This window comes from Bos indicus, chromosome 18 (genome assembly GCF_029378745.1).
Source record: "Bos indicus isolate NIAB-ARS_2022 breed Sahiwal x Tharparkar chromosome 18, NIAB-ARS_B.indTharparkar_mat_pri_1.0, whole genome shotgun sequence".
Classification (NCBI taxonomy): Eukaryota; Metazoa; Chordata; class Mammalia; order Artiodactyla; family Bovidae; genus Bos; species Bos indicus.
In genome coordinates this window covers 66,693,534-66,718,011 of record NC_091777.1, presented here as the reverse complement: position 1 = coordinate 66,718,011, position 24,478 = coordinate 66,693,534, and the positions used below count along the sequence as shown (strand labels likewise).

Here is a 24,478-nt window from a genome sequence, read left to right as displayed (position 1 = left end):
CCCAAGGCAAACGGCGCTGCGATTGTTTACACGGTGGTCTGGGAGAAGAAGCAGGTGGTCACAGCCACCACGAGGGCCAGCAGCGCCTCTCCTGGGAAAGATGACAAGCCTGACCTGGTGAAGACAGCACCACATCCCAGCAGAGGCTTCACTGGCCTCACTAAGGAGACCTATTTCTTCCCCAAAAAAGGCACATGCTCTTGTCCTCAAAAGTCACTGGGTCCTGCAACACCAGGCAAGGGGCACAAGAATATGATCTAAGCACTGGGCACTGGACCCGGGCCCCCAGTCTTTGTCCCGCCCACACCTCCCCTTACGCCTCCAAAACCCCGTCCCCTGACACCCCTGCTCGCCCTTTCATCTCTGAGGGTGTGGGCCCTCCTCCTGGGTGTGCACTGTCCCCACATCCACCAGAGTTTAGACAGTTTCTCTTTCCTGCACCCACCTCCTCCACTCGGCTACTGGTCCTTCATCTGGACATCCCACACTCATCTCAGGGCCCATCTGGAACCACAAGCTGAGATTTTCCTTCCAAAATCCCATCTCAGGACATAACCTGGTCCAGGCCACCAGGGCAGGGCAGTCTAGACATCAGGAAGCTAAATGGAAATTTCCTGTTCACGGGCACGCGGGTCAGCTCCACCTAGAGCTCTCCAGACAACTCAGACTCTACTCCCACATAATCCAACTGCTACTCTTCTGCCAAACATACTCCTTCTGCCAACCTCCGCTCTCCATCTCATTCTTTATCTGTAACACTTGGGATAGTCCTTTATCCTCCACTACATTCACTCTCCATTCGTAAACGGAAATCCCATCGATTCCACTCTGAAAATCGTATAGGGAATCTGATTATTTCTCCCACCTCTCCTACTTCTATTCTGGAGAGGTCACCGGAGAAACATTTGCAGCAGCATCCTCCTGAAGCTGCCTGCTTTCAGCCCCCACCACAACTCCGTGTTCACGCAGTTTCAAAATCCTAACTCAGATCATGGCCATCCATATTCTAATGAAAATCTGTGGCTCCCAGAATCCAAAGCCCGTCAACAGAGGTGGGACTCCCATGCTCACGCTGTCTGTTCCCGGCAGTGGAGACTGCAGAACTTTCCCGAATGCTCCCAGGCCAGTCTCACCTCCGAGTCTTCGCACATGCACATCCCTCCGCCTGTACCCTCCACATTTTATCACACTGGACTCTGAAATGCAGACTTCCACCCACGAACGCCCCAGTGTCCTGAGCACCGAAGCCTGGGGTTCAGTAGGGGACTTGCGGCACTGGGGTTCGGAGTCCAGGTGGAGGCCAAGAGACCCTGCTCTCTTACCATGCCCGCAGTCCAGCTATATGCTGGGTCATGACCTCGGAACGGGTGGCTTTGGAGCCTGGGGCCCTTCTCCGTAAAGCGGATACGATGCACAGGGCGACGACTCCGGGTCGGCCACGGGCACAGACAGGCCTTGATGGACGACCCGGAGAACAACCCCGCGCCGGGCGGTCCCCCGACAGCCGAGGAAACAAGAACCCGGGGAGACGGGACGTTTGCTGAGGTCACGGGACATACAGGGCACAGTTGGGACCTCCTAGGCTGTCGTACCTACCCACTCCCGTTTCCGCGGGCCTGAGGAGCCCCCTGGACACCAACCACGGTCCAACAACTAGGTCCATCCGCCCGCGACCGACAGAGAAGCAACCATCTGAATCCGGAAGTCCCGCCCTCCAAGGCGTGGCCGTCCCGGAAACGCCTATTTCCTGGGCTATCATTGGTCAATACTGGTGTGAACGCACAGTGAGGGAAGTTCTGGGTAGTGTAGTTCAAGTCGCGTGAGCCGTGATGCGGTGCGTCCAGTCTAATCACCTAGGCAACGACTCGGCGGCACCGCGATAGGCTCAGGGAAAAGCGACATAGACGTCCACGAGCCTGGAGCCAGTGAGGGTCAGGATTTGGGCGTTTTCGCCTGGCCTCAGGTGGTGGGGCGGGACTTCCGGCGTCGCCATTGCAGTCTTAGTTTTGTGCCTGGTGGGGCTGCAGGAGACACACCCTGGGACGTGAGGCGAAGGCCCCCAGGGGGACGTTCTGGGACCCTCTTCGCACCTTGGCACTCCCTTTTACCCTCGGCTTACCGCTCCTCCTTCCTAAGCCTCGGTTTCTCCGCGCCCCGCCTTCGTCCCAAGTTCCGGGGAGGCAGCTTCCGTTTCATACTGGGGACGGTCGAAGCACTGAGTGCGACCATCAACCTGCGTCACCCCTCCCAGTGTTTGTGGGGGTGTTCGGGTGAGCGCGCAGGCTCGTCACGGCCGCCGCCTGACACGGCCCCGCCCAGCCCACAGGCTGTGACCGGTCTTGCAGAGTCGCCGATGGACCCGAGGCAGGTGAGTGGCAGGTGAGATGAGACAGGTCCTCACCTGCTGAGATCCCCGCCCTTGTGACCCTGGGGTCTGTTAGGGGATGGTGGCGTCCCGAACTCGGCCTGCACATGAGTCTGGGCCCCTTAGAGTCACTTTCCCCTGGCATCCTGAACCTAGGCCAGAGGTTATGTGGAGCGGATCACAAGGGGTAGATCTGGAAAGGTGTCCGTGACACAGAGACCAGCATGTGCCAATTGCTTGGAGGTGGGCATAAGGTGACAGTGTTGAGGGAAACGACAGATCTCCATTTCTTCTGGTGGAAATAGAGAGCAGAGGGACTGGAGACAGGCCCGGAAAGGGAGGCTGGGGTGCTGGGCCTCTATTCTCAGTGTGGTGCGGGTCACGGGAAGTTTAGAGCAGAGGAGGAGGTGATCTGAATCAGATCTTAACAAGCCTGTGGATGCTGAGTGAAAAGACTGGAAAGTGGGATGAGACTGGAGGCCCGAAGATCATGGAGGAGGTGACTGCAGTAGTCCCGGTGTGTGGTTTTGGTGGCTAGAGCAGGGAGGTGCCTGTAAGGTAGGAGAAGTGGTTGGCTCCTGGATGTAATTTTTAGGGTGGACTAGATTTCCTGATCACTTCATGGCAAATAGATGGGGAAACAGTGGCTGACTTTATTTTTCTGGGCTCCAAAATCACTGCAGATGGTGATTGCAGCCATGAAATTAAAAGACGCTTACTCTTTGAAAGGAAAGTTGTGACCAACCTAGATAGCATATTCAAAAGCAGAGACATTACTTTGCCAACAAAGGTCCATCTAGTCAAAACTATGGTTTTTCCAGTGGTCCTGTATGGATGTGAGAGTTGGACTATAAAGAAAGCTGAGCGCCGAAGAATTGATGCTTTTGAACTGTGGTGTTGGAGAAGACTCTTGAAAGTCCCTTGGACTGCAAGGAGATCCAACCAGTCCATCCTAAAGGAGATCGGTCCTGGGTGTTCATTGGAAGGACTGATGTTGAAGCTGAAACTCCAATACTTTGGCCACCTGATGCAAAGAGCTGACTCATTTGAAAAGACCCTGATGCTGGGAAAGATTGAGGGCAGGAGGAGAAGGGGATGACAGAGGATGAGATGGTTAGATGGCATCACCGACTCGATGGACATGGGTTTGGGTGAACTCTGGGAGTTGGTGATGGACCGGGAGGCCTGGTGTGCTGTGGTTCTTTGGGTCGCAAAGAGTCAGACACAACTGAGCAACTGAACTGAACTGAGATTTCCTGATATGTGGCAGGGAAATATGGTTGACCCTGAATATTTTTTCAGATGTGGAAGATGGTTTGAGGAGTAGATTTCAGAGGGAAAATAACTGTTTTGGCCATACTGTATTTGGAATGTCATTGAGACTGCCAAATTGAGATGTCAAGTGTATTTCATGCCAGGTCGAGACTAGAGACGTCCGCCGGCGGGAGGCTTGTGCTTGCGCACTGTGAGCTGGGTTGAGGATGATGAACAAGCCTCTGAGTAGAGTGTAGACCTGGGATGAAAAAATGAAGCACAGGGTCTTCCTTGGTGGTCCAGTGGCCAAGACTCCATGCTCTCCATGCAGGGGACCTGGGTTCAGTCCCTGGTCAGGGAACTAGATTCTACCTGCCACAACTAAGATCCCACACAGTGCAACTAAGACCAGCACAGCCAAATAAATAAATACAAAAAAAAAGAAAAGAAAAAGCACATAAGTAAGTAAGGTAGGATGACAGTGGGCCTGAGCTTAGATTGTTTTACCTTTCTACAGCTCACAGGGTTTTCTGGCCATTCTCCTTACGTCCAGGGGGGTTTATTAGGCTGCTGGAGTATCAGGGACAAAAAGGCTCAGCCAAGCTAAGCGTTGCCATGCCAAGAGTGGGGACAAGCAGGTCAGGGATTTGTGTATTAGGAAGGGCAAGGACAGCTATGACTGGTGAAGGGACAGCATGCATAAGGTTAGAGCTGGAAGAGAATAAGGGTGTTTGAGATTATTACTCCTGGTTCTGGGGTGCAAGATTGGAGCAACAGAGCCAAGAAGGGAGGCTTTATCTAGAGAGGTGATGGCTCTCTCTGTTAGTGGGAAGCTCTTGCAGTCAAGGACAGTCCAAGGTTAGCATCGGATCCTGCCTGCCTCTGTTGGCAAGCTAAGTGCATAGTGGAAAACGAGTACAGGGGAAATGCCTGTGGTGTGGCCAGGGAGAGGGACGATGATACTGTGGGATGTGGGAAGTAGAGGTTTGAGGATTGATGTGTACGTGGTAGGGGAATGAGGCCTGATACAGAGGCTTAAGGAAGAAAAGAGAGCTCAGATTTTCTTAGATTTGGGAGGTGTGACCTGAAGGACACAAGGGAAGTTGGTTAGTAGGGAGAGGGGTGTCATATGACCACTTAGAGCTCAAACAGCGTCCATCTACCCACCTTCCTTTTGTCTCTCTCGTTAGGATTGGTCTGAAAACAGTGGCCAGTGGGACTGTGAGGAGAGCGGGGCACCAGTGGGGCCAGCACCTGTGGCCTTCTCAGAGGTGAGGGCCTGGGGAAGGGGGTGAGCTGCAGGCGGGTGGAGGGAGGACGGATGGGGGTCATGAGGAGAAGAGATGCCAATGGGACACGGGGCAGAGCACTGAGTCGCACATCAAGGGCCTGAATGTGCCCGCTGGACCGTTTTGTTTGTTTTCCAGCCCACCTATTGGCCCCCTGGCCTTGCTGTCTCCTCATGGGGGAGCCTGGTGGCCTTCGAGGAGGTGGCCATGCACTTCTCCAGGGAGGAGTGGGAGCTCCTCGATGAAGCCCAGAGGCAGCTGTACCACACTGTGATGCTGGAGACCTTGGAGCTCGTGACCTCACTTGGTAAGGCCCTCGTTCCCTTCCCTGGCCTGGGGCCAGCACCTGCCTTTTGTCTTCTCCCATCCCCAAGCTGGACCAGGGACACTGCTTCCTGCCCAGGTTTCATGTTGTAGCTGCTGTGAGTGCTGGGCCTGGGCTGTGTGCACCCCCGTTTCTCCCTGAGCAGCCTCCTGAGGAGTCCTAACAGCTATTAGGTCCCACAGGGGCCTTGTGGGAGCAGAGGTTGGGGATCAGCATTCTGGCCTGCCTGAAGGGTCCTGCTCAACTTGACCAGTGCCTGGCTGGCTGATCTAGTGTGTGGCCATGCCGAGGTTCTGCCCCTTCCCCAGAGACTTTTTTTTTAATGGCTTTACTGATATATATCATAACGTTCACCCTTTTACTTTTTTTTACAAAAATCAATTTTAACGTTCACCCTTTTAAAGTGTACAGTTTAGTGGGTTTTCGTGTTTTCAGTGTATAAATCTCACCATACTCCATAGAACTTCTTGAAGAGAACATAGGCAAAATATTCTTTGATATAAATCATACCAGTGTTTTCGTAAGTCAGTCTCCCAAAGCAACGAAATAAAAACAAACAAATGGAACCTAATAAAACTTACAAGTTTTTGCACAGCAAAGGAAACCATTAAAAAAATGAAAATACAACTTAGAAACAGAGAAAATATTTGTAAGTGATATGATTGACAAGGGTTTTAATTTCCAAAATATATAAACAGCTCATACAACTCAATAACAAGAAAATAACCCCATTGAAAAATGGGCAGAAGACGTAAATAGACATTTCTCCAAAGAAGACATACAGATGGCCAAAAAGCATGTAAAAACACGCTCAACACTGCTTATTATTCAGTTCAGTTCAGTCGCTCAGTCCTGTCCCACTCTTTGCGACCCCATGAATCGCAGCACGCCAGGCCTCCCTGTCCATCACCAACTCCCGGAGTTCGCCCAGACTCACGTCCATCGAGTCAGTGATGCCATCCAGCCATCTCACCCTTTGTCGTCCCCTTCTCCTCCTGCCCCCAATCCCTCCCAGCATCAGAGTCTTTTCCAATGAGTCAACTCTTCCCATGAGGTGGCCAAAGTACTGGAGTTTCAGCTTTAGCATCATTCCTTCCAAAGAAATCCCAGGGCTGATCTCCTTTAGAATGGACTGGTTGGATCTCCTTGCAGTCCAAGGGACTCTCAAGAGTCTTCTCCAACACCACAGTTCAAAAGCATCAATTCTTCGGCGCTCAGCCTTCTTCACAATCCAACTCTCACATCCATACATGACCACTGGAAAAACCATAGCCTTGACTAGACGAACCTTTGTTGGCAAAGTAATGTCTCTGCTTTTGAATATGCTATCTAGATTGGTCATAACTTTCCTTCCAAGGAGTAAGCGTCTTTTAATTTCATGGCTGCAGTCACCATCTGTAGTGATTTTGGAGCCCCAAAAAATAAAGTCTGACACTGTTTCCACTGTTTCCCCATCTATTTCCCATGAAGTGATGGGACCAGATGCCATGATCTTCGTTTTCTGAATGTTGACCTTTAAGCCAACTTTTTCACTCTCCACTTTCACTTTCATCAAGAGGCTTTTTAGTTCCTCTTCACTTTCTGCCATAAGGGTGGTATTATCTGCATATCTGAGGTTATTGATATTTCTCCCAGCAATCTTGATTCCAGCTTGTGCTTCTTCCAGCCCAGCATTTCTCATGATGTACTCTGCATAGAAGTGAAATAAGCAGGGTGACAATATACAGCCTTGACATACTCCTCTTCCTATTTGGAAGCAGTCTGTTGTTCCATGTCCAGTTCTAACTGTTGCTTCCTGACCTGCATACAGATTTCTCAAGAGACAGGTCAGGTGGTCTGGTATTCCCATCTCTTTCAGAAGTTTCCACAGTTTATTGTGATCCACACAGTCAATGGCTTTGGCATAGTCAATAAAGCAGAAATAGATGTTTTTCTGGAACTCTCTTGCTTTTTCCATGATCCAGCGGATGTTGGCAATTTGATCTCTGGTTCCTCTGCCTTTTCTAAAACCAGCTTGAACATCAGGAAGTTCACGGTTCACATATTGCTGAAGCCTGGCTTGGAGAATTTTGAGCATTATTTTACTAGCATGTGAGACGAGTGCAATTGTGCGGTAGTTTGAGCATTCTTTGGCATTGCCTTTCTTTTATTATTATTATTTGCTTATTATTAGAGAAATTCAAATGAAAACTATTATGAGGTGTCACCTCACACCAGTCAGAATAGCCATCATTAAAAAGTCTACAGATAACAAATGGTAGAGAGCATGTGGAAAAAGGAACCCTCCTACACTATTGATGGGAATGTAAATTGGTGCAGCCACTATGGAAAACAGTATGGAGGTTCCTGAAAAAATGAAAACTAGAGTTCCCATACGATCCAGCAATCTCACTCCTGGGCATATATCTGGAGAAAAAACAGCAATTCGAACGGATAAATTTACTCCAATGTTCATTGTAGCACTATTTACAATATCCAGGACATGGAAGCAACATTCTATCGACAGATGAATGGAAAAGAAGATGTGGTGTATGTATACAATGGAACGCTACTCAGCCATAAAAAAGAAATAATGCCACTTGGTGTAACGTGGGTGAACCTAGAGACTATCATACTAAGTGATGTAAGTCATAAGGAGAAAAGACAAGTACCATGTGATATCTCTTATATATGGAATCTAAAGCACAACACAAATGAACGTATCTGTAAAGCAGAAAAAGTTTCGCAGATGTAGAGAGCAGACTTGTGGTTGCCAACGGTGGGGGTTGGGAGAGGGATGGATTGGAATTAGGAAGTACAACCTATTATATACAGAATGGATAAACATTAGGTCCTACTGTATAGCACAGGGAACTATAATAGGAAAGAATATGAAAAAGAACATATGTATAACTGAGGCAGTTTGCTCTAGTTTTTTTATTTTTTTTTAATTAAGGATAATAAACAAATGGACTTCCCTGATGGCTCAGACAGTAAAGAGCCTGCCTACAATGCGGGAGACCCGGGTTCATTCCCTGGGTCGGGAAGATCTCCTGGAGAAGGAAATGGCACCCCACTCCAGTATTCTTGCCTGGAAAATCCCACGGATGGAGGAGCCTGGTAGGCTACAGTCCATGGGGTCACAAAGAGTCGGACACAACTGAGCGACTTCACTTTCACTTTTTCAGTAAACTAATATCACCACACTCTAATTCTAAGCATTTTCATCACCTAAAGAGAGACTCTGCCCTTTAGCAGTCGCTCTTCAAATTCCCGCCTCCTGTCCTGAGTCCTAGGCAACCACTAATCTACTTCCTGACTGTACAGATTTGCTTGTTCTGTTAATAGGTATTTTATACAAATGGAATTATACCATATGTGTTTTCCGTGACTGGCTTTTACTTGGCATAATGTTATTGAGGTTCATCCATGTTATAGAACATATCAATAATACTTCTTTCATTTTTATGGCTGAATAATATTCCAGCATATAGATATACCAGTTTTGTTTATCCATTCATCAGCTGATGGACATTTGGCTTTTTTCCACTTTTTGACTGTTATAAACATTATGGCTGTTCCAGATGTTCATGTGCAAGTTTTGTGTAGATATATGTCATTTCTCTTCTGTAAATACATAGCAGCGAAATTCCCAAACTGTTTCCCCATTGGCAGCACCATTTTACATTCCCACTGCAGTTTATGAGTGTTTCAGTTTCTCTACTTCCTCATCAAAAACTTGTTACTATCTTTTTTTCTTCAAGCTATCCTGGTGAGTTTAAAGTGGTATCTCATTGTGGTTTGAGCTTGCATTTCTGTAAAGACTAACGGGTTTGCCCGGTGGTGCAGTGATAAAGAACCTGCCTGCCAGTGCAGGAGATGGAAGAGATGTGGGTTCGATCCCTGAGTCAGGAAGATCCCCTGGAGTAGGAAATGCCAACCTGCTCCAGTATTTTTGCCTGGAAAATTCCATGGGCAGAGGAGCCTGACAGGCTATAGTGCATGGGGTCACAGAGAGTTGGACATGACTGAGCGCACACTGTGCACACGATGACTAATGATGTTGAGCTTCTTTCCATTTACTTTTTGTCCATTTGTGTATGTATATCTTTTTTTGAAAAATGTCTTTTCAGGCCCTTTACCTCTGAGTTCTTGCCTCTGGTGAGGGCCCTATCCCGCCAGTGAGCCTTGCACTCTAACTCTGCCCCACCTGGCCTATCGGCAAATCCTTGGCCCATTCCTGTATGTGTCAGTGACACATTTCTAAGGAAGTCACCCTTTTCACTAAGTGGAACGCTCACGTTAACCAGAAATTTCTCGGCTTTCAGGCTGTTGGCCTGTGGTGGAAGATGAGGAGGTGCCTTCTGAGAAGAATGCTTCTGGAGAAGTGGTGTCACAGGTCAAAACTCCCAGTGTACCTCCTTCCATGCAGAAGGCTGACAGCTGTGACACGTGTGAGCCACTCTTGAAAGACATTTTGCAGCTGGACAACCATCAGAGACATACTGGGGAGACTTCCTGCACATGTTTAGCATATGGGAGAGAGTTTTGGTTTGGTGTAAATCTTCACCAGCATCCAGAGTACAATGGAGAAAAGCCCTTCCAATGGAACAGAGACAGGGACTTGTTCGTAAAAAGCTCAACAGGCTCTTTGTCAGAGAAACCCATTACATGTGGGTTAGGTGGCCAGGATGTCTCAGACGGCCATGACCTCCTCCAGCCCCCAAGCACGGACGGCAGTGGGGAGCCACACAGCAGCACAAAGGGCAGGGAGGCCTCACTGCACCTTTTCAGTTCTGGGCAGCTCGAAGAGGTCCAGTCCTCACAGAAGCCCTTCAACTGCAGTGACAGTGGGAAAGCTTTCCAGAAGACTTCTGTCCTCCTCAGCCACCGGAGCACTCGCTCTGAAGAGACACCATTTAGATGCACAAGAGCTGAAAATTCCTTAGAGGAGAAATCAGCCCTTATTAGTGACCAATGGTTTCACACTGGAGAAACATCTCATGTATGTAAAGAGTGTGGCAAGGCTTTCAGTCACCCATATCAACTGAGGAAGCATCAGAAATTCCACACGGGAGTAAAAGATTATGCATGCAGCGACTGTGGGAAAACTTTCAGCCACAAACTCACCCTTATTCATCACCAGAGAATCCACACAGGAGAAAGGCCTTATGAATGCAGTGAATGCGGGAAAGCCTTCAATAACAGGTCACACCTCGCTCGGCATGAGAAAGTCCACACAGGAGAAAGGCCTTTCAAGTGCAGCAAATGTGGAAGAGCCTTCAGCCAAAGCTCCAATTTCCTTCGGCACCAGAAAGTCCACACCCACATAAAACCTTATGAGTGCAGTCAGTGTGGTAAAGCCTTCAGTCGCAGCTCTGCGCTCATGCAGCACTGGAGAGTTCATACTGGAGAACGGCCATTTGAGTGCGGTGAGTGTGGGAGAGCTTTTAACAACAACTCCAACCTTGCTCAGCACCAGAAGGTTCACACCGGAGAACGGCCTTTCGGATGCAGTGAATGTGGGAGAGACTTTAGCCAAAGCTCTCACCTCCTTCGCCATCAGAAAGTCCACACCGGAGAACGGCCTTTCGCATGTGGTGAATGTGGGAAAACCTTCAGCAATAGTTCCACCCTCATTCAACACCAGAAAGTACATACTGGACAAAGGCCTTACAGGTGCAGTGAGTGCAGAAAAGCCTTCAGTCGCAACTCCAGCCTGGTTCAGCACTGGAGAACTCACACTGGGGAAAAGCCTTACGAGTGCAGTGAATGTGGGAAGGCCTTTGCTCACAGTTCCAGTCTCATTGAGCACTGGAGAGTTCACACCAGAGAAAGGCCTTATGAGTGTAACGAATGTGGGAAGTTCTTTAGCCAAAAGTCCATTCTTACGAAGCATCAGAAAGTTCACACTGGGGAAAGGCCTTATGAGTGCACTAAATGTGGCAAGTTCTTTAGCCGTAAGTCCAGCCTCATCTATCACTGGAGAGTTCACACTGGGGAAAGGCCTTACGAGTGCAGTGCATGCGGGAGAGCCTTCAGCAGTAACTCTCACCTCATTCGTCACCAGAGAGTGCACACCCAGGAAAGGCCCTATGAATGCAGCCAGTGTGGGAAAGCCTTTAGTGAAAGATCCACACTTGTTCGACACCAGATAGTTCACACCAGAGAAAGGACTTATGAGTGTGGCCACTGTGGGAAGATCTTCAGTCGCCTCTGCAACCTTGCACAGCACAGAAGGATCCACAGCTGAATGGAGCCTTATGGAGATGGTCTTTGGGAGATCTTCAGCCACATCAAACTTCAGGCAGCAGACTACAAAGAACTTCCCTAATGTGTCGCTGATGTGGACATGCCTTCAGAAGCTACCCTGCCCTTTCTGAGTGGCCTAGGAACCTACACAGCACTGTCTCCCCTCTGGAGCGTAAAGCTCTTTCTAGCTGCCTGTGGCCTCTGAGAGGGTCAGGGAATGAACTGACCCCGTGTTGGTTGAGAGATTCATTAATAAAGACACGTGACAGTCCTGCACGTTATGTACCTAACAGTGCTTCAGGGTACATGAAGCAAAAACTGATGGAACTGCAAGGAGCGATAGACAAATTCACAATTACACTTCGGGAAGTTCACACCCTCCCAGATAATCAGTAAAGGCGTGGAAGACAACACTTTGAACCAGCTTGACCTAATCAATATTTATAGAACTTCCTGTCCAAGAGGACAGAATAGACATTTTTTTCACATGCACATAGAACATTTACCAATATGGAGCATATTCTGGGCCATAAAAGAAGGCCTGATAAAGGGAAAAGAAATAATACACGGTGTGGACCTTGACAATAACAGAATTCTAATAAGAAATAAAGAACAGAATGATGTGTGGAAAACCCTCATTCAGAAACTGAATATCACACTTATAAATAATCCATGGTCAAAGATGAAATCAAAAGAAAAATTTGAAAGTACTTGGAGTGAAAATGAGAACAGCATATCAAAATATGTGGGATTACCTAAAACTGTACCAAGGGAGACATATGTGTATGTGTATATATATATATGTGTGTGTGTGTGTGTCCATGTATACTGGTGAAATATTAATAAGCCTTATGGATTGTAGAAGAATCATTAAATGCCAGGTTTTTTACAGTTCCAACAAAAGAAGCAGACATGACTCCAGGCCATGAAGTTTCTCTTCACTGAAAGGTAAAAGCCAACTTCAGGGTCATGCGAGCCCCCAGAAGACAGACATAAGGACAGACTCGGGGGGTCCTGAGATGAGGTGCACCAGGAGGGGCCTCACTGACACACTGAAGGGCCCTTCGCAGCCCTGCTCACAGCTGCCAGTGTGTGCTTTCTTGAGGGATGTCTGTCTCCCATGTCTTAGTCCATTCCAACTGATGTAACAAATACCATGAACTGGGAGGCTTAAAAATAACAAATTTCTCACAGTCCTGGAGACTAGAAAATCCAAGATCTAGTGCCAGGATATTTGGTGACAGGTGAGGATCCTGGTTGACAGCCATCCTCTGTGTCCTCACAGTGAAGGAGAAGGGGTCCTTGGGGGTCTCTTATGAGACCACTAATCCCAGTCACAAGGGTTCCTTTCTCATGACCTCATCAACCTCCCAAATGCCCCACCTCCAAATACAGAACACTGAGTGGGTTAGGGTTTAACCTAGGTATTGTGGGGGGACACAGCGTTCGGTATACACCACCCTACTACAATGTCAGTTTCACGCATGAGGGGCCTGTAGATTTCGTCCTGCCAGGGGAGTGAAGTCTCTAGGGCTCAGCAGCCGCTTACAGCCTGGGACAGGTGTGCCTGCACTCATGTGAGTGCAGGACGGGATAAGCACCACTCTTTCCCTGAGGTCTCCTACCTTCTCGCTCCCCAGGGTTAGCTCCGAGAGGGCTGTGATCTGGGCCAAGTACCGTCCCTCAGGGCCACCAGAGGTCCCCCAGGGTCCTACTGGGTGCCAGGCTTTTGCCTGAGCTCCGTGGTAGATGCATTTCATCTCCATCTGATGTGCGATACAGAGATTTAACGTGCAAAGGGACTAAAGAACAGGGTCACTGCGGAGCAACCGCAGCTCTAAGAGCAATGAAGCACAGGTGAGTGACAGTGATGGCTGCTACTGCTCGCTTTTAGGTGGGCAGGAAAATATCTGAGGCGGGGACTCCAGGAACCTTTTCAGCCAGAAGGAGCAGCAGTGCAGAGGCACCTGGCAGAGATGACCCATGGAGGGACCACGGGGAAGAAGCAGGCCGAGAGGTCAGGAGACGGGTCATGCCGCCCTGTCAGTGGGGTGAGGAGTCTGGTCAGTCTGCCCTAACTCCCACCTGCCTGTACATCTGGGCCCTATTTGGCTCTGCCAGACTCTGACTCTGCTCCATACAGACCTCCATGCTGAAGGTGAAAGGCTGTTGCTGAATCACGTGACGACCCCGGGATCCTTGGCCTCTGAAAGAGAAGAATTCAATCCGGGGCCAGAGACGAGGCTTGATCGCTCAGAGCTTTTGTGTAGTAAAGTTTTATTAAAGTATAAAGGAGACAGAGAAAGCTTCTGACATAGACATCAGAAGGGGGCAGAAAGAGTAGCCCTTTGCTAGTGTTAGCAATGGAGTTATATACTCTCCAAGGAATCCAAAGAATGTCTGGAGGTTGTAAAGATCTCACCAGACTTACTCCCATAATTTACATTTTAGGATAACATGATCAACCAGGTTTAATCCAGAGACTGTCCTCAGGCAGGATACATAATCCTAAGGAATGCAGAGGAAAAAAGAAAGTTTGTCCTTTCTTCCTCGTCGAGAATTGCAGACCCCTTTCTCCTTGGGGACCCCTAGCCTTCTTATCAACCTGCCTAGGAAATGACTCTCTCATTGTGGGCAAGGTCTGTGTTTCACTGGTATGATTATTTGGCTGCAGTGTTTGTTCCCTCTTTGGGAACTACAGATACCATGCTACGAGTAGATGCTTTGACTAATTTTACTCAACAGGCACTGCAAGATTCTCAAAAAGCTATTTCAGCTCTTAATGCTGAACAACCACAAATTAGGTGGTTTTACAAAACAGATTGGCTTTAAATATTTTGACAGCTGCCCAAGGAGAAACGTGTGCCATTATTCATACCCAATGCTGTATATATATACCTGATACGAGCACTAATGTTACTTATTTTTCTAAACACATGAACAAGATGACTGGAGCTATGAATACTCTTGAAGCCTCAGTTGCCTCACTTTGGGAGATGTTAACTAGTTCCCTATGATGGAAAACTATCTTAATTACAATAATTCTGATTGTTTTATTTTTGCTGTTTGCTCCCTACATCTGTAACTGTGTAATTGGATTTGTTTCTAATTGCATGAAGGTTTTTAAGTTACAAATGGTTGTCCAAGCTCCTATGAGTGCCACAGCCTCCTCCAACTATTACTTGGGGCCCCTGGATCAGAGACCCTCAATATGAGGGTTATGAGACTATGTTGCCTCAACAATTTAGGGATTACACCCCTAAACAGCAGGAAGTAGTTATGGAATGAAAATGACATCCCTTTCCCTTGGCAACATAATTCTCCTAAAAGAAAAGGGGGGAATGAGCGAGTCATTTCCTAGGCAGGTTGATAAAAAGTCTAGGGGTCCCCAAGGAGAGAGGGGTCTGCCATTCTCAAGGAGGAAGAAACTTGGATTGGTAGTCAGGAAGCTCCTAGCCTCGCTAGGAATAGAAAGTTTGGAAGCTAGATGGCGCTATAGCTACAAGATCACCTCTGAGGTTAAAGGTTACTCGGAACTGCAATGGGGTTCTTTCCTTTGGTAGCGCTGGCTCTTAGTGGACCAGAGTAGACTCATACTGATGTGGTGACGCTTGGAAGAAACATCTCAGTTTTATGTTCGTATCGGTCTTATTGTGGTCAGGAATATACTCAGGGTCATGCACAGGCACCCAGGTGATGAATGTTTCCCCCCAGCGGTTTAGCCTGGGAGGCATTCCGGAAGGTTACTCTGATTGCACCCCGGGTGGCATCTGAGGTAATGCTGAAGAGCTGGACGTCAGTTAGGGATGCCATCAGGTCTACCCCTGGTACATCCCCAGCCTGTCTCGGTGGTAGAACCGGGAAAGATGAGTATGTCACCTGTGTCGGTAAGGGACAGACTAAGTCCGACCAGGGAAGGAAAGCTTTGGTGTAAAGTCTGTCTACACTCCCATCTAGAGTAGGGAGGGACGCGTCCAGTAGAAAGATGGCACTGGTCGCTTTTTTTCTCTCTTACAGATGGGAGCTAACAACTCCAGACCCCTCTCTCCTTGGGGACCCCTAGACTTATTATCAACCTGCCTAGGAAATGACTCTCTCAAAGGTAGACAGTTATCACACACAGGGATTACACACACGCGCGTCCAAGCAGGCCTGGGGTGATGTGTGCCGTAAGGTACTGGAAACACCGAGCAGACTGGCTGAGAACTTCCTGCCCCTGTGGCTGCCACCCCTCCTGCCAGCAGGGTGTCTGAGAGGAACTGCTGAAGCTAAAGGCGGCAGCAGCCTTTATGTTCCAACCCCGACACATGGTCCTGGCTGAGCACCACTCAGCCCAAAGCCTCCAGTCTGGGGTTGGCTCTCCCCAAACACGCCTCCACTAATGTCTTCTTCTTGACGTGAAGCACTGTAGACCAGAGACACAGTGACAACCACATAACAAGTTTCACTGAACTGACATTTACCTTGTAAAAGAGTAGTTTCCAACATTTTATCAACGGGCCCACAACCAGCAGATCTGGATCTATATGTGGATCAACAACTTCCTTCCCTGGAGCCCTGTGACAGCAACAGCAAAAAGTCAAGGCTGCTGTCTGTAGACACACCAGGAATCCCAGCCAGGTCATGAAAGCTGAATCCCAGTATGACGGGATCTTCTCTCAGCCCCAGGGTGATGGCCAGGAGGTGAACATGCCCAGAAAGGCTCTGAGGATCCAAGGAACCTGTAGGCTATTTGCTGACAGTGACCTTGGACACTGGGAACAGGCTTGAAATTCCTGAGAAACTGCCCGCCTCCCCCCCAAAACCACGTTCCCGGAACATCCATGGATTCCTCTTCAGAACCAGCTCAAGCCTCAAATGTGCCAGGCCCCCTGCTCCACAGGACTCCTCTCCGTGCTCCTGTGCCCACTCATTCTGCCCAGCAGCCCCTGCAGAACATACGGCCACTCTCAAACTTACCTCCACGTTCTCAGTTTCAGAGAGCTCGGCTGCTGAGCTGGTTCTAGAAGCAGCTTCTTCTGGCCAGCACTGGAGATTGCAGAACTTTCCCCAGAAACAAGGAGCCCAGCTGATACCTGTCCCCAGTCACACGGGGATCTTCTACCCACCACTCCATTCTTCAGGCAAGCTCTGGGCCCAGAGGTACACCTGACACCCAGGCCAGAGATCCACCCAGAGCCCTTCAGTCTTCCCCCTGACGTCTGAAGCTCCAGTGCAAACTCGGCCAACCTTGACTGGAGCTGGCTTTTGCCATCCTGCTGTCCCCGCTGAGGCAGATAACAGTCAGGGACCTCCAGAGAAACAGCGCCCTCTATTCATGAGCCCAGTTTGGTTCTCAGTCCTTCCACACACACACACAGATCAGAGCCCACAGATTAAGGGTGGTGTACACAAAAAGGTCTTTATTAGACATTCCAGAACCGCGTGAGACAGTCCCAGGGCTGGATAAATCCACGACAGAAACCAAACGTGGCGTCCACAGAGTCCATAAAGATGGCTAACCTTCCCTGGAAGCCCCTGCAGACACTGCCCAGCTACTCTCGGCCAGAGCTAGGTCATGTCCACACCTGAACCGGCTGTGGGGAGGGAATAAGACCCCATATGGAATCCAGCGCACATGACTCTCCCTTATGGAGGAGAGAACGGCTTCCCGGAGCACCCAGATTGCACACCACGGGAGCTGTCGGCTCGGAGGGGTGGGACGGCTCCTGTCACAGGAACTGGCAATGGCCCAACAGCGGCCGGGCCGGAGGGCAGCGCGCCTGCCCCAGTCGGTGTGGGCGGCGGGTTCCGCTTGCAAACGGCCCCTCTCCCCAGCCTCCCTTCTGGACTGAGAACTTGAGCATGCGCCAGCCGCGGCTCAGGGCTGCCTGCCTGCCTGCCGGCCCCCTGTGGCCTTCCCGCGGCGTGGACCTTCCTGTGCTGGAGGAGGGTCGAGCCGTGTTTGAAGGAGCGACCGCACTCCGGGCACTCGTGGGCCCGCTCCTCGGTGTGGAAGCGCTGGTGGCGGTTGCGGTAGGACCTGGTAGTGAAGGTCTTCCCGCACAGGCCACACTCGTAGGGTCGCTCGCCGGTGTGGACCTTCCGGTGCTGGTACAGCCCCGAGCGGGTCACGTAGGCCTTCCGGCACTCGCCGCAGCCGTAAGGCCTCTCCCCCGTGTGCACCCTCCGGTGCAGGGCGAAGCTGTGGCTGTACTTGAAGAGCTTCCCGCACTGCCGGCACTCGTACGGCCTCTCTCCGATGTGCACCTTCCGGTGCCGAATGAGGGTGGACAGCACGCTAAAGGCCTTCCCGCACTCACCGCACTGGTAAGGCCGCTCTCCGGTGTGGATTCTCTGGTGCAGGACGAGCGCGTCCTTGCGGTTGAACGTCTTCCCGCACTCGGCACACTTGAAAGGCTTGATGCCAGTGTGAACCTTCTGATGCTTCCTCAGTTTAGAGGGGTAACTGAAGGCCCTGCCACACTCATTGCACACGTGGGGCGTCTCTCCAGGGTGAGCGTTCCAGTGAGGAACCAGGGTTGAGTTCTCCGTGGGGCTGCTTCCACCTGCTGGGCCCCTGATGGGCCTCTCTCTGGCGTGAGCAACGAGGTGGTCGAGGAGCGTGAAGGCCTGGAGGAAGGCCTGCCCACAGTCACTGCACCGGAAGGGCGTCTGCGCCGCATGGCAGCCCTGCTGCCGCTGGCCAGCGGAGCCGGGTGGGCAGGCCTCGCTGCACTCGGGGCTCCCGCGGGGCGCTCCCTCTCTGCAGGCAGCCTGGGGCTGGAAGAAGCCTAAAGTGGCAGGGAAGACCTGTCCAGACGTCCCACACAGAGAGGGCTTCTCTGACAGGCGGACTCGGCAGCTCTCTCCAAGCTCGAGAAGGGCGTCCTCATCCTGCAGTCTACACAGACAACCTGGGACGGAAGAGGCGGGCACTCAGAGTGGGCCTGCAAGGGAGGCGGCACCTTCAGCAGATGCCTGTGGCACACACCCACGGAGGTGTCCACAGACTTGCAGGAGGCAGCAGGGAAAGGTTCGGATGAGGAGGGGCTGGCCCAGGGGAACAGGGCTCTGCCTGACCCCAGAACAGGGAAACTGCAACAGGGACGAGGAGACAGAGACAGGAGCACTGCAGGGAGGGGGTCACGGTCTTCAAGTCACGCTCTGCCGAGGGCTTCAGCTAGGCCAGCGATGCTGAAGACAGCAAGCTCTGTGGAGAGGATGGCTGCCCCCGTGTAAAGATGACTGACAGAGCAGCCAGTGTTCATGGACTACTGAAGGACATGCATCTCAAGTCACACGCAGAGCAGGTCGCAGCGGACAGCTCTGCAGTGGCACAGAGAAGAGGGAACCACAAGACAGAGGCCAGAGAGGTGGGTCATCCAGAGCCTCGGTAGAGACTGCAAGACCACATGGTGAGTCTAGAAGAGGGGCAAGGTGGGAGTAAGTTGTGGTCACTGCCCCAGCACCCAAATGCCAGTGCACACAGATACCCATCACTGAAACCAAGCCCTCCTCTAGCCCCAGTCACTGAGTCTGGAACCCTTCCTGGCCTCTGCTCTGCTGACCACACTGTCCACCATGTTGGGCACCCAGGCCTCTCCCTCACCCTCCATTTGGGCAACCTTGGAGGACCTTGAAGGTGCAAAGCCTAAGAGGGAGAAGAGTAATAACATGCCAGCCCAAATCAAGGCTGACCCACCCTACAAAAACAGGAAGCTCGTGTCACCATGGCAACCATGAAGGATATCAAGTATTAGAACATGGGACTCTACATTTTTTTTAAAAATTGTCGGAGGCAATTGAATGTTCATTATTTTTTATTTTTTTAAATTGAAATATAGTTGATTTACAGTACTGTATTAGTTTCTAGTGTACAGCAGTGATTCAGTTATATATGTGTGTATATATTTTTCAGATTATTTTCCATTATAGGTTATTAGAAGATACTGAACATAGTTCCCTATGCTGCACAGTAGCTCCTTGTTGGAACCTCTTCTGTACATTTAAAAATGTGTTAAGAAGGTAAATATCACGGTTTGTTTTACCACAATTTTCTAGAAAAGAACCCCCTGTGAGGCAAAACTGACAATAAAGAAAGAATTAAAACAATAATATTTAGAGACTTCAATTTCTAACTTTCATAAATGGACAGGACCACTAGGCAGAAAATGAAGGATATAACACTTGAATGAGGCTAAAACTCAACTAGACCTCTAAGACTTCTATAGAACACGCTACTTAACAGAGGACATACTCTCTTCCATTCTGACGTGCACATGGAACAGTCTCCAAAAGAGACCATTTGCTAGGACATAAAATAGGCCTCAGGAGACTTCGGGCAGAAAGCAACAACAGGAAAAAACTGGGAAGTTCACAAATACTTTAGAATTCTTCCTCATCATGGTTTATTACAAGATATGAACATACTTCCCTATGCTATACAATCAGACTTTGTTGTTTATCCGTTCTATATATAATAACCTGCATCTGCTAGTCACAAACTCCAGTCCACCCCTCTCCTCCTCCTTGCCCCGTCCCCTGGCAACCAAAACTCAGTTCTCCATGTCTGTGAATCTGGAAAACTCACAAATTTATGGAAATTAAAGTACTTCTAAATCACCACAAGGAAAATTATAAAACACTTTGAGATAAATGCAAGAGAACACAACATACCAAAAGTTATGGGGAAAAGTCTTGCTTAGAAGGAAAATTATAGCAACACCTCTGAGCTGCCTTATTCACAATACCTCTGACACCAAATCCATGGGGGGGTTTCCATACCATTTCTCCAACTCCAACTGAGTGTTCAAGGATTCAATCCAAGTCTGACACCAGATACGTGGAATTAGCACCAGATCCCACAGGTTACAGGCTTGGTCTCACAAGACTGCCCCTACCTCAGGCATCAATTGAAGTCCCTTGCCTCCCATACTTCTGATAGCTGTAAATCTGGGATTCTCACAATTATTGATTCCTCTTTAGGTTCAATAAGTTGCTAGAACAGATCAGATAACTCAGGAAAAGAATTTACTTACTATTACCAATTTATTTTAAAGACTATAACTCAGGAACAGCCAGTGGAAGAAATGAAAAGGGCAGGGTATGCCAGGGATGGAGACTGAGGATGCAGAGGGTAAGAAGGATCCATGCCCTTGGTGGCACCGTTCTCCTAGCATCTCAGATGTGTCCACTAACCCAGAAGCTCTCTGAACTGGTCATTTTGGAGTTTTTATGGGTGTTTCCTCACATAGGCATGACTGATTGAATCACTGGCCATTGATGATTGGCCCAAACTCCAGCCCCTCCTCCAAAAGTCAGGGTAGGGAAGTGAGAGGAGGAGGCTGGGAGTAACTGAAAATCCAACCTTCCAATCATCCCCCGGTATTTCTGGTGACCAGCCCCTATTCTGAGACTATCCAGGGGTCCCCAGCAACTGTCAACGTTCATCAGCATACAGAAGCATCTCATCACTCCAGAGACTCCAAAAGTTTTAGGAGCTGCATGCCAAAGAATTGGGAACAAAGACAAAATACATATTTCTTATATTGTCACAACACGCATAGTAAAAAAGATCTCTATACGTATAACTGAATCACTCTGCTGTACCCCTGAAACACTGAAAATCAACTACATTTCAATTATAAAATGAATTTTTAAAAAAAGACCTTCGGAAAAAAAAAAAAAAAAAGACCTTCAACCAATATCCTAACTTTATACTTCAAAGAACAAAAAGAAGAAAAAAACCCAAAAGTAGAAGAAGACAATTAAAAAAAAAAAGAAAGAAACTGACTGAAGAAGAAATAGAATAGCTGAACAGACTTAAAAAAAAAAAAAAACTTCCCCACAGAAAAAACAAAAAAAGCTAGGCTGAGATGGTGTCACAGGTTAATATTAACACAGAAATAAGAATTAATGCCAATATTTCAGAAACTGTTCATAAAACAGAAGGGAACATTTCCCAATTCATCCATTGAAGCCAAAATTATCCTCATACTCAATCCAAATAAAGATACAAGAAAAGAAAACTGTACCACTGATAACTCTTATGAATATAGAAAATCAATTACTGTAATACACCACATTAATAGAATAGAGGACAAAAATCACATGATCATTTCAATAGATATGGAAAAGCACTGCACAAAATCTAACAACGTTTCACTCAACAAGAGAACTTCCTCACCTGAATAGGGCACATGTAACAAACTTATAGCTAACATCATACTTATTAGTGAAAGACTGATGAGTGCTTTTCCTATAAGAACTGGAACAAGAAAAGACGTCTACTCTTACAATTTATATCCAATAGCCAAATTGGTTAGGCAAAGGAAAAAGTAAAAATATCTCTATTCACAGATGTCCTGACATTATATATATAGAAAATACCAAACAATCCACTGAAAGAACTATTAGAACTAATAAATGAGTTTAGCAAGGTTGCAGAGTACAAGATCTGTATAGGAAAGTCAATTACATTTCTATACACTAACAATGTATAATCTAAAATGAAATTAAGAAAAAATTCCATTTAAAAGAGCATAAAGAAAAAGATAAAAAAGAGGGGGAAAGAGCATCAAAATGAATAAAATACTTAGAAATAAATTTAGCCTTGTATATTAAAAACACTGTTTAAAAAATTAGAGCTAGTGGGTTTCCATGGTGGCTCAGTGGTAAAGAATCCATCTGCCAATGCAGGAGACACAGGTTCAATCTCTGGTCCGGGAAGATCCCACATACTGTGGGGCAACTAAGCTCCTGAGCCACAACTACTGAGCCTGTGCTCTAGAGCCTGGGAGCTGAAATTACTGAGCTTACTTGCTGCAACTACTGAAGCCCATGTGCCCTACAGCCCATGCTCTGCGACAAAAGAAGCCACCTCAATGCGAAGCCTGCATATGACAAGGAAGAGTAGCCCAACTGCTGCGACTAAAGAAAGCCCACCCGCAGCAACCAAGACCCAGCACAGTCCAAGATAAATACATAAAATTATTTTTAAAAAATATATGGAGCTAAAAAAAAAAAATATGGAGCTAAACAAACAGAAATACATTCATGTTTATGGGTTGAAAGATATTAAAGATGGCAGTCCTGGAATTTTCTGGAGGTCCAGTGGTTAAGACTCCACGCTTTCCCTGCCAAGGGCGCGGCTTCAATCCCTGATGGGTTACTAAAAGCCCACACACCACTCAAAGCAGCAAAAAAAAAAAAAAAAAAGGTGGCTATCCTGCCCAAACTGATCTACTGATTTCAATTCATGGTTGACATCTGGCCCAGGGAGGGCCCTATAAAATTTCTTTTGGAGGAGGAAGACAAAACTCAGCACAGAGGGGCCAAAGCTTCAGCAAAGTCACACAGTCAGAAAGAGGCAGAGCTGGGATTTGCTGGGCAAACTATAAACATCTGAACCCCAAGCCCTACTCCAGGAGCCTGTGGGGCAACAGGTGTCAAAGCTGCCAACAGCTGCTCAGAGAGAGACGAGGAAGGGCACACAGACTCTGTGGGCTTTAGGATAAACAGAACTTCCCATGGAGAAAAGGCAGAGGTGGTCAGTCTGTTAGGGAAAAGTGTGACTTACCCAGTGAGCCAATGAGTCCAAAGTTCTCCAGCATAACATCACGGTACAGGCTCTTCTGGGTCAAATTAAGGAGACCCCACTCCTCCAGGGAGAAATACACAGCCACATCCTCAAAAGTCACTGGGCCCTGTAATGATGCATTCCACTGAGTCTTAGGGTCAATAATGGGCAGAAAGCCAACCAAAATATGGACAGAGAAACACACCCACGCCCTTGACCCATGCCTCAGGTCCCGCGACATCCCTCACTGCTGTCATGGTTCCCTGTGAGCCCCCATCACTCACAAGCCCTCATACCTCTCTCCTCCTAAGACCCCTAGCTCAGAGGATTCCCAGGGCCACAAATACCATTGGTGCCTCTCTCATCTTGTTGCTATTAAACTCTGCATCCAGCCCACAACAGGCTGCCATCGATGGACGCCCTGAAGCACACAGGTCTATTCTATTTCCTGCCAGTCAATTCCCTGTCTCCCAGGGATCACCATTCGGAAGTAACAAAACCCACGGTACCGTCTCTCTCTCAGGCCTGAGTACCATACTCCAAAGGCCCTCCACTTTGCCCTCCTGCACGCCAGGCACGTAACTCTGTACGGCAGCACGGTACAACTCCACACCCTCAGCACAACCTCACCAGTCCACCCCACTGACAACTCTCGCATGCCACTGTGCACTCTGTGTCTCCAGGGTGCTACCACGGGGAGCAACTTCAAGTCCATCCTGCCTCGCCCCCCGCCCCGCCACACCTCCAACGGCCCACGGCCAAGGGGACCCCCCCGGCTCTGCACAGAGGACCTCCTCACCCTGCAACCCTCTGTCGCCGGGAACCACACCACACACGTAGCTCCCAGATCCCCGCCCCTCCTCCGTCTCTGTCTCTGTACAGACTGTCCCTTCACCTGTCACAGCCTTCCTTACCTCTCACAGGCCATTCAGAGTCCAGACCTGCTGGGTGGGGATTCGGGTGCTGAGAACCTGGGGCGCACCTCCCACTCACCTGCGCCTCCTTTGCCATCGGAACCGAATGGCGGAAAGTTTCAGCGGGCTCAGCTGAGATCCGTACCCGCCAGCCCGCCCGAGCCCCCGGCCGACTGAAGACCAGGAGCCGCTTCGGGAGGTTCTCGGGGGACGACAGCAAGTCTCAGCAAAAGGGACTCACGGCCGAGGTCACGGTGCGAGCCAAGGCGCGGCGACGGGCTCCGCGGTGAGAGCGCTGCCCTCACAGTGCCTCACAGCGCGGGTCAACGCCGGGAGCCCAGCCCCATCGCCCTCCCCGTGACGCAGGGACCGCCAGCGGAGGCAAAACCGACACCCGACAGCAACGTCGGAAGCCCCGGCCGGCCAGGGCCGCCAGGTGGCACCTCTGTCCGTGTGCCTCCGTTAACTCGACTCCCGGGTCACCCGTGACCCGGTTTGGGGCGCGCGCGAACTACCTGTCGCGTAACTGACGTCACAGAC

General features: G+C 49.2%; 2 protein-coding genes across 5 annotated transcripts; one reads left to right on the top strand and one right to left on the bottom strand.

Moving 5' to 3' along the window:
• Positions 1–2,005: 2,005 nt before the first annotated feature.
• On the top strand, positions 2,006–14,599 carry ZNF132 (zinc finger protein 132). Of its 3 annotated transcripts, XM_070772410.1 has the most exons (5): positions 2,007–2,368; positions 3,187–4,080; positions 4,810–4,890; positions 5,047–5,215; positions 9,541–14,599. In XM_070772410.1, exons 4-5 carry the CDS (start codon positions 5,116–5,118, stop codon positions 11,463–11,465), a joined length of 2,025 nt encoding a protein of 674 aa, XP_070628511.1. In that variant the 5' UTR covers positions 2,007–2,368; positions 3,187–4,080; positions 4,810–4,890; positions 5,047–5,115; the 3' UTR covers positions 11,466–14,599. The 3 variants fall into 3 exon arrangements, with proteins under 3 accessions (XP_019833697.2, XP_070628511.1, XP_070628510.1); XM_019978138.2 differs by lacking the exon at positions 3,187–4,080 and having other exon boundaries at positions 2,006–2,368; XM_070772409.1 differs by lacking the exon at positions 3,187–4,080 and having other exon boundaries at positions 2,007–2,379.
• A 2,247-nt stretch (positions 14,600–16,846) lies between these two features.
• ZNF584 (zinc finger protein 584) lies at positions 16,847–24,466 on the bottom strand. Of its 2 annotated transcripts, none has more exons than XM_070772434.1 (3): positions 23,939–24,466; positions 23,025–23,151; positions 16,847–18,360 (listed from the first exon to the last, which is right to left on the bottom strand). In XM_070772434.1, exons 2-3 carry the CDS (start codon positions 23,056–23,058, stop codon positions 17,093–17,095), a joined length of 1,302 nt encoding a protein of 433 aa, XP_070628535.1. In that variant the 5' UTR covers positions 23,059–23,151; positions 23,939–24,466; the 3' UTR covers positions 16,847–17,092. The 2 variants fall into 2 exon arrangements, with proteins under 2 accessions (XP_070628535.1, XP_070628534.1); XM_070772433.1 differs by having other exon boundaries at positions 24,018–24,466.
• Positions 24,467–24,478: the final 12 nt, after the last annotated feature.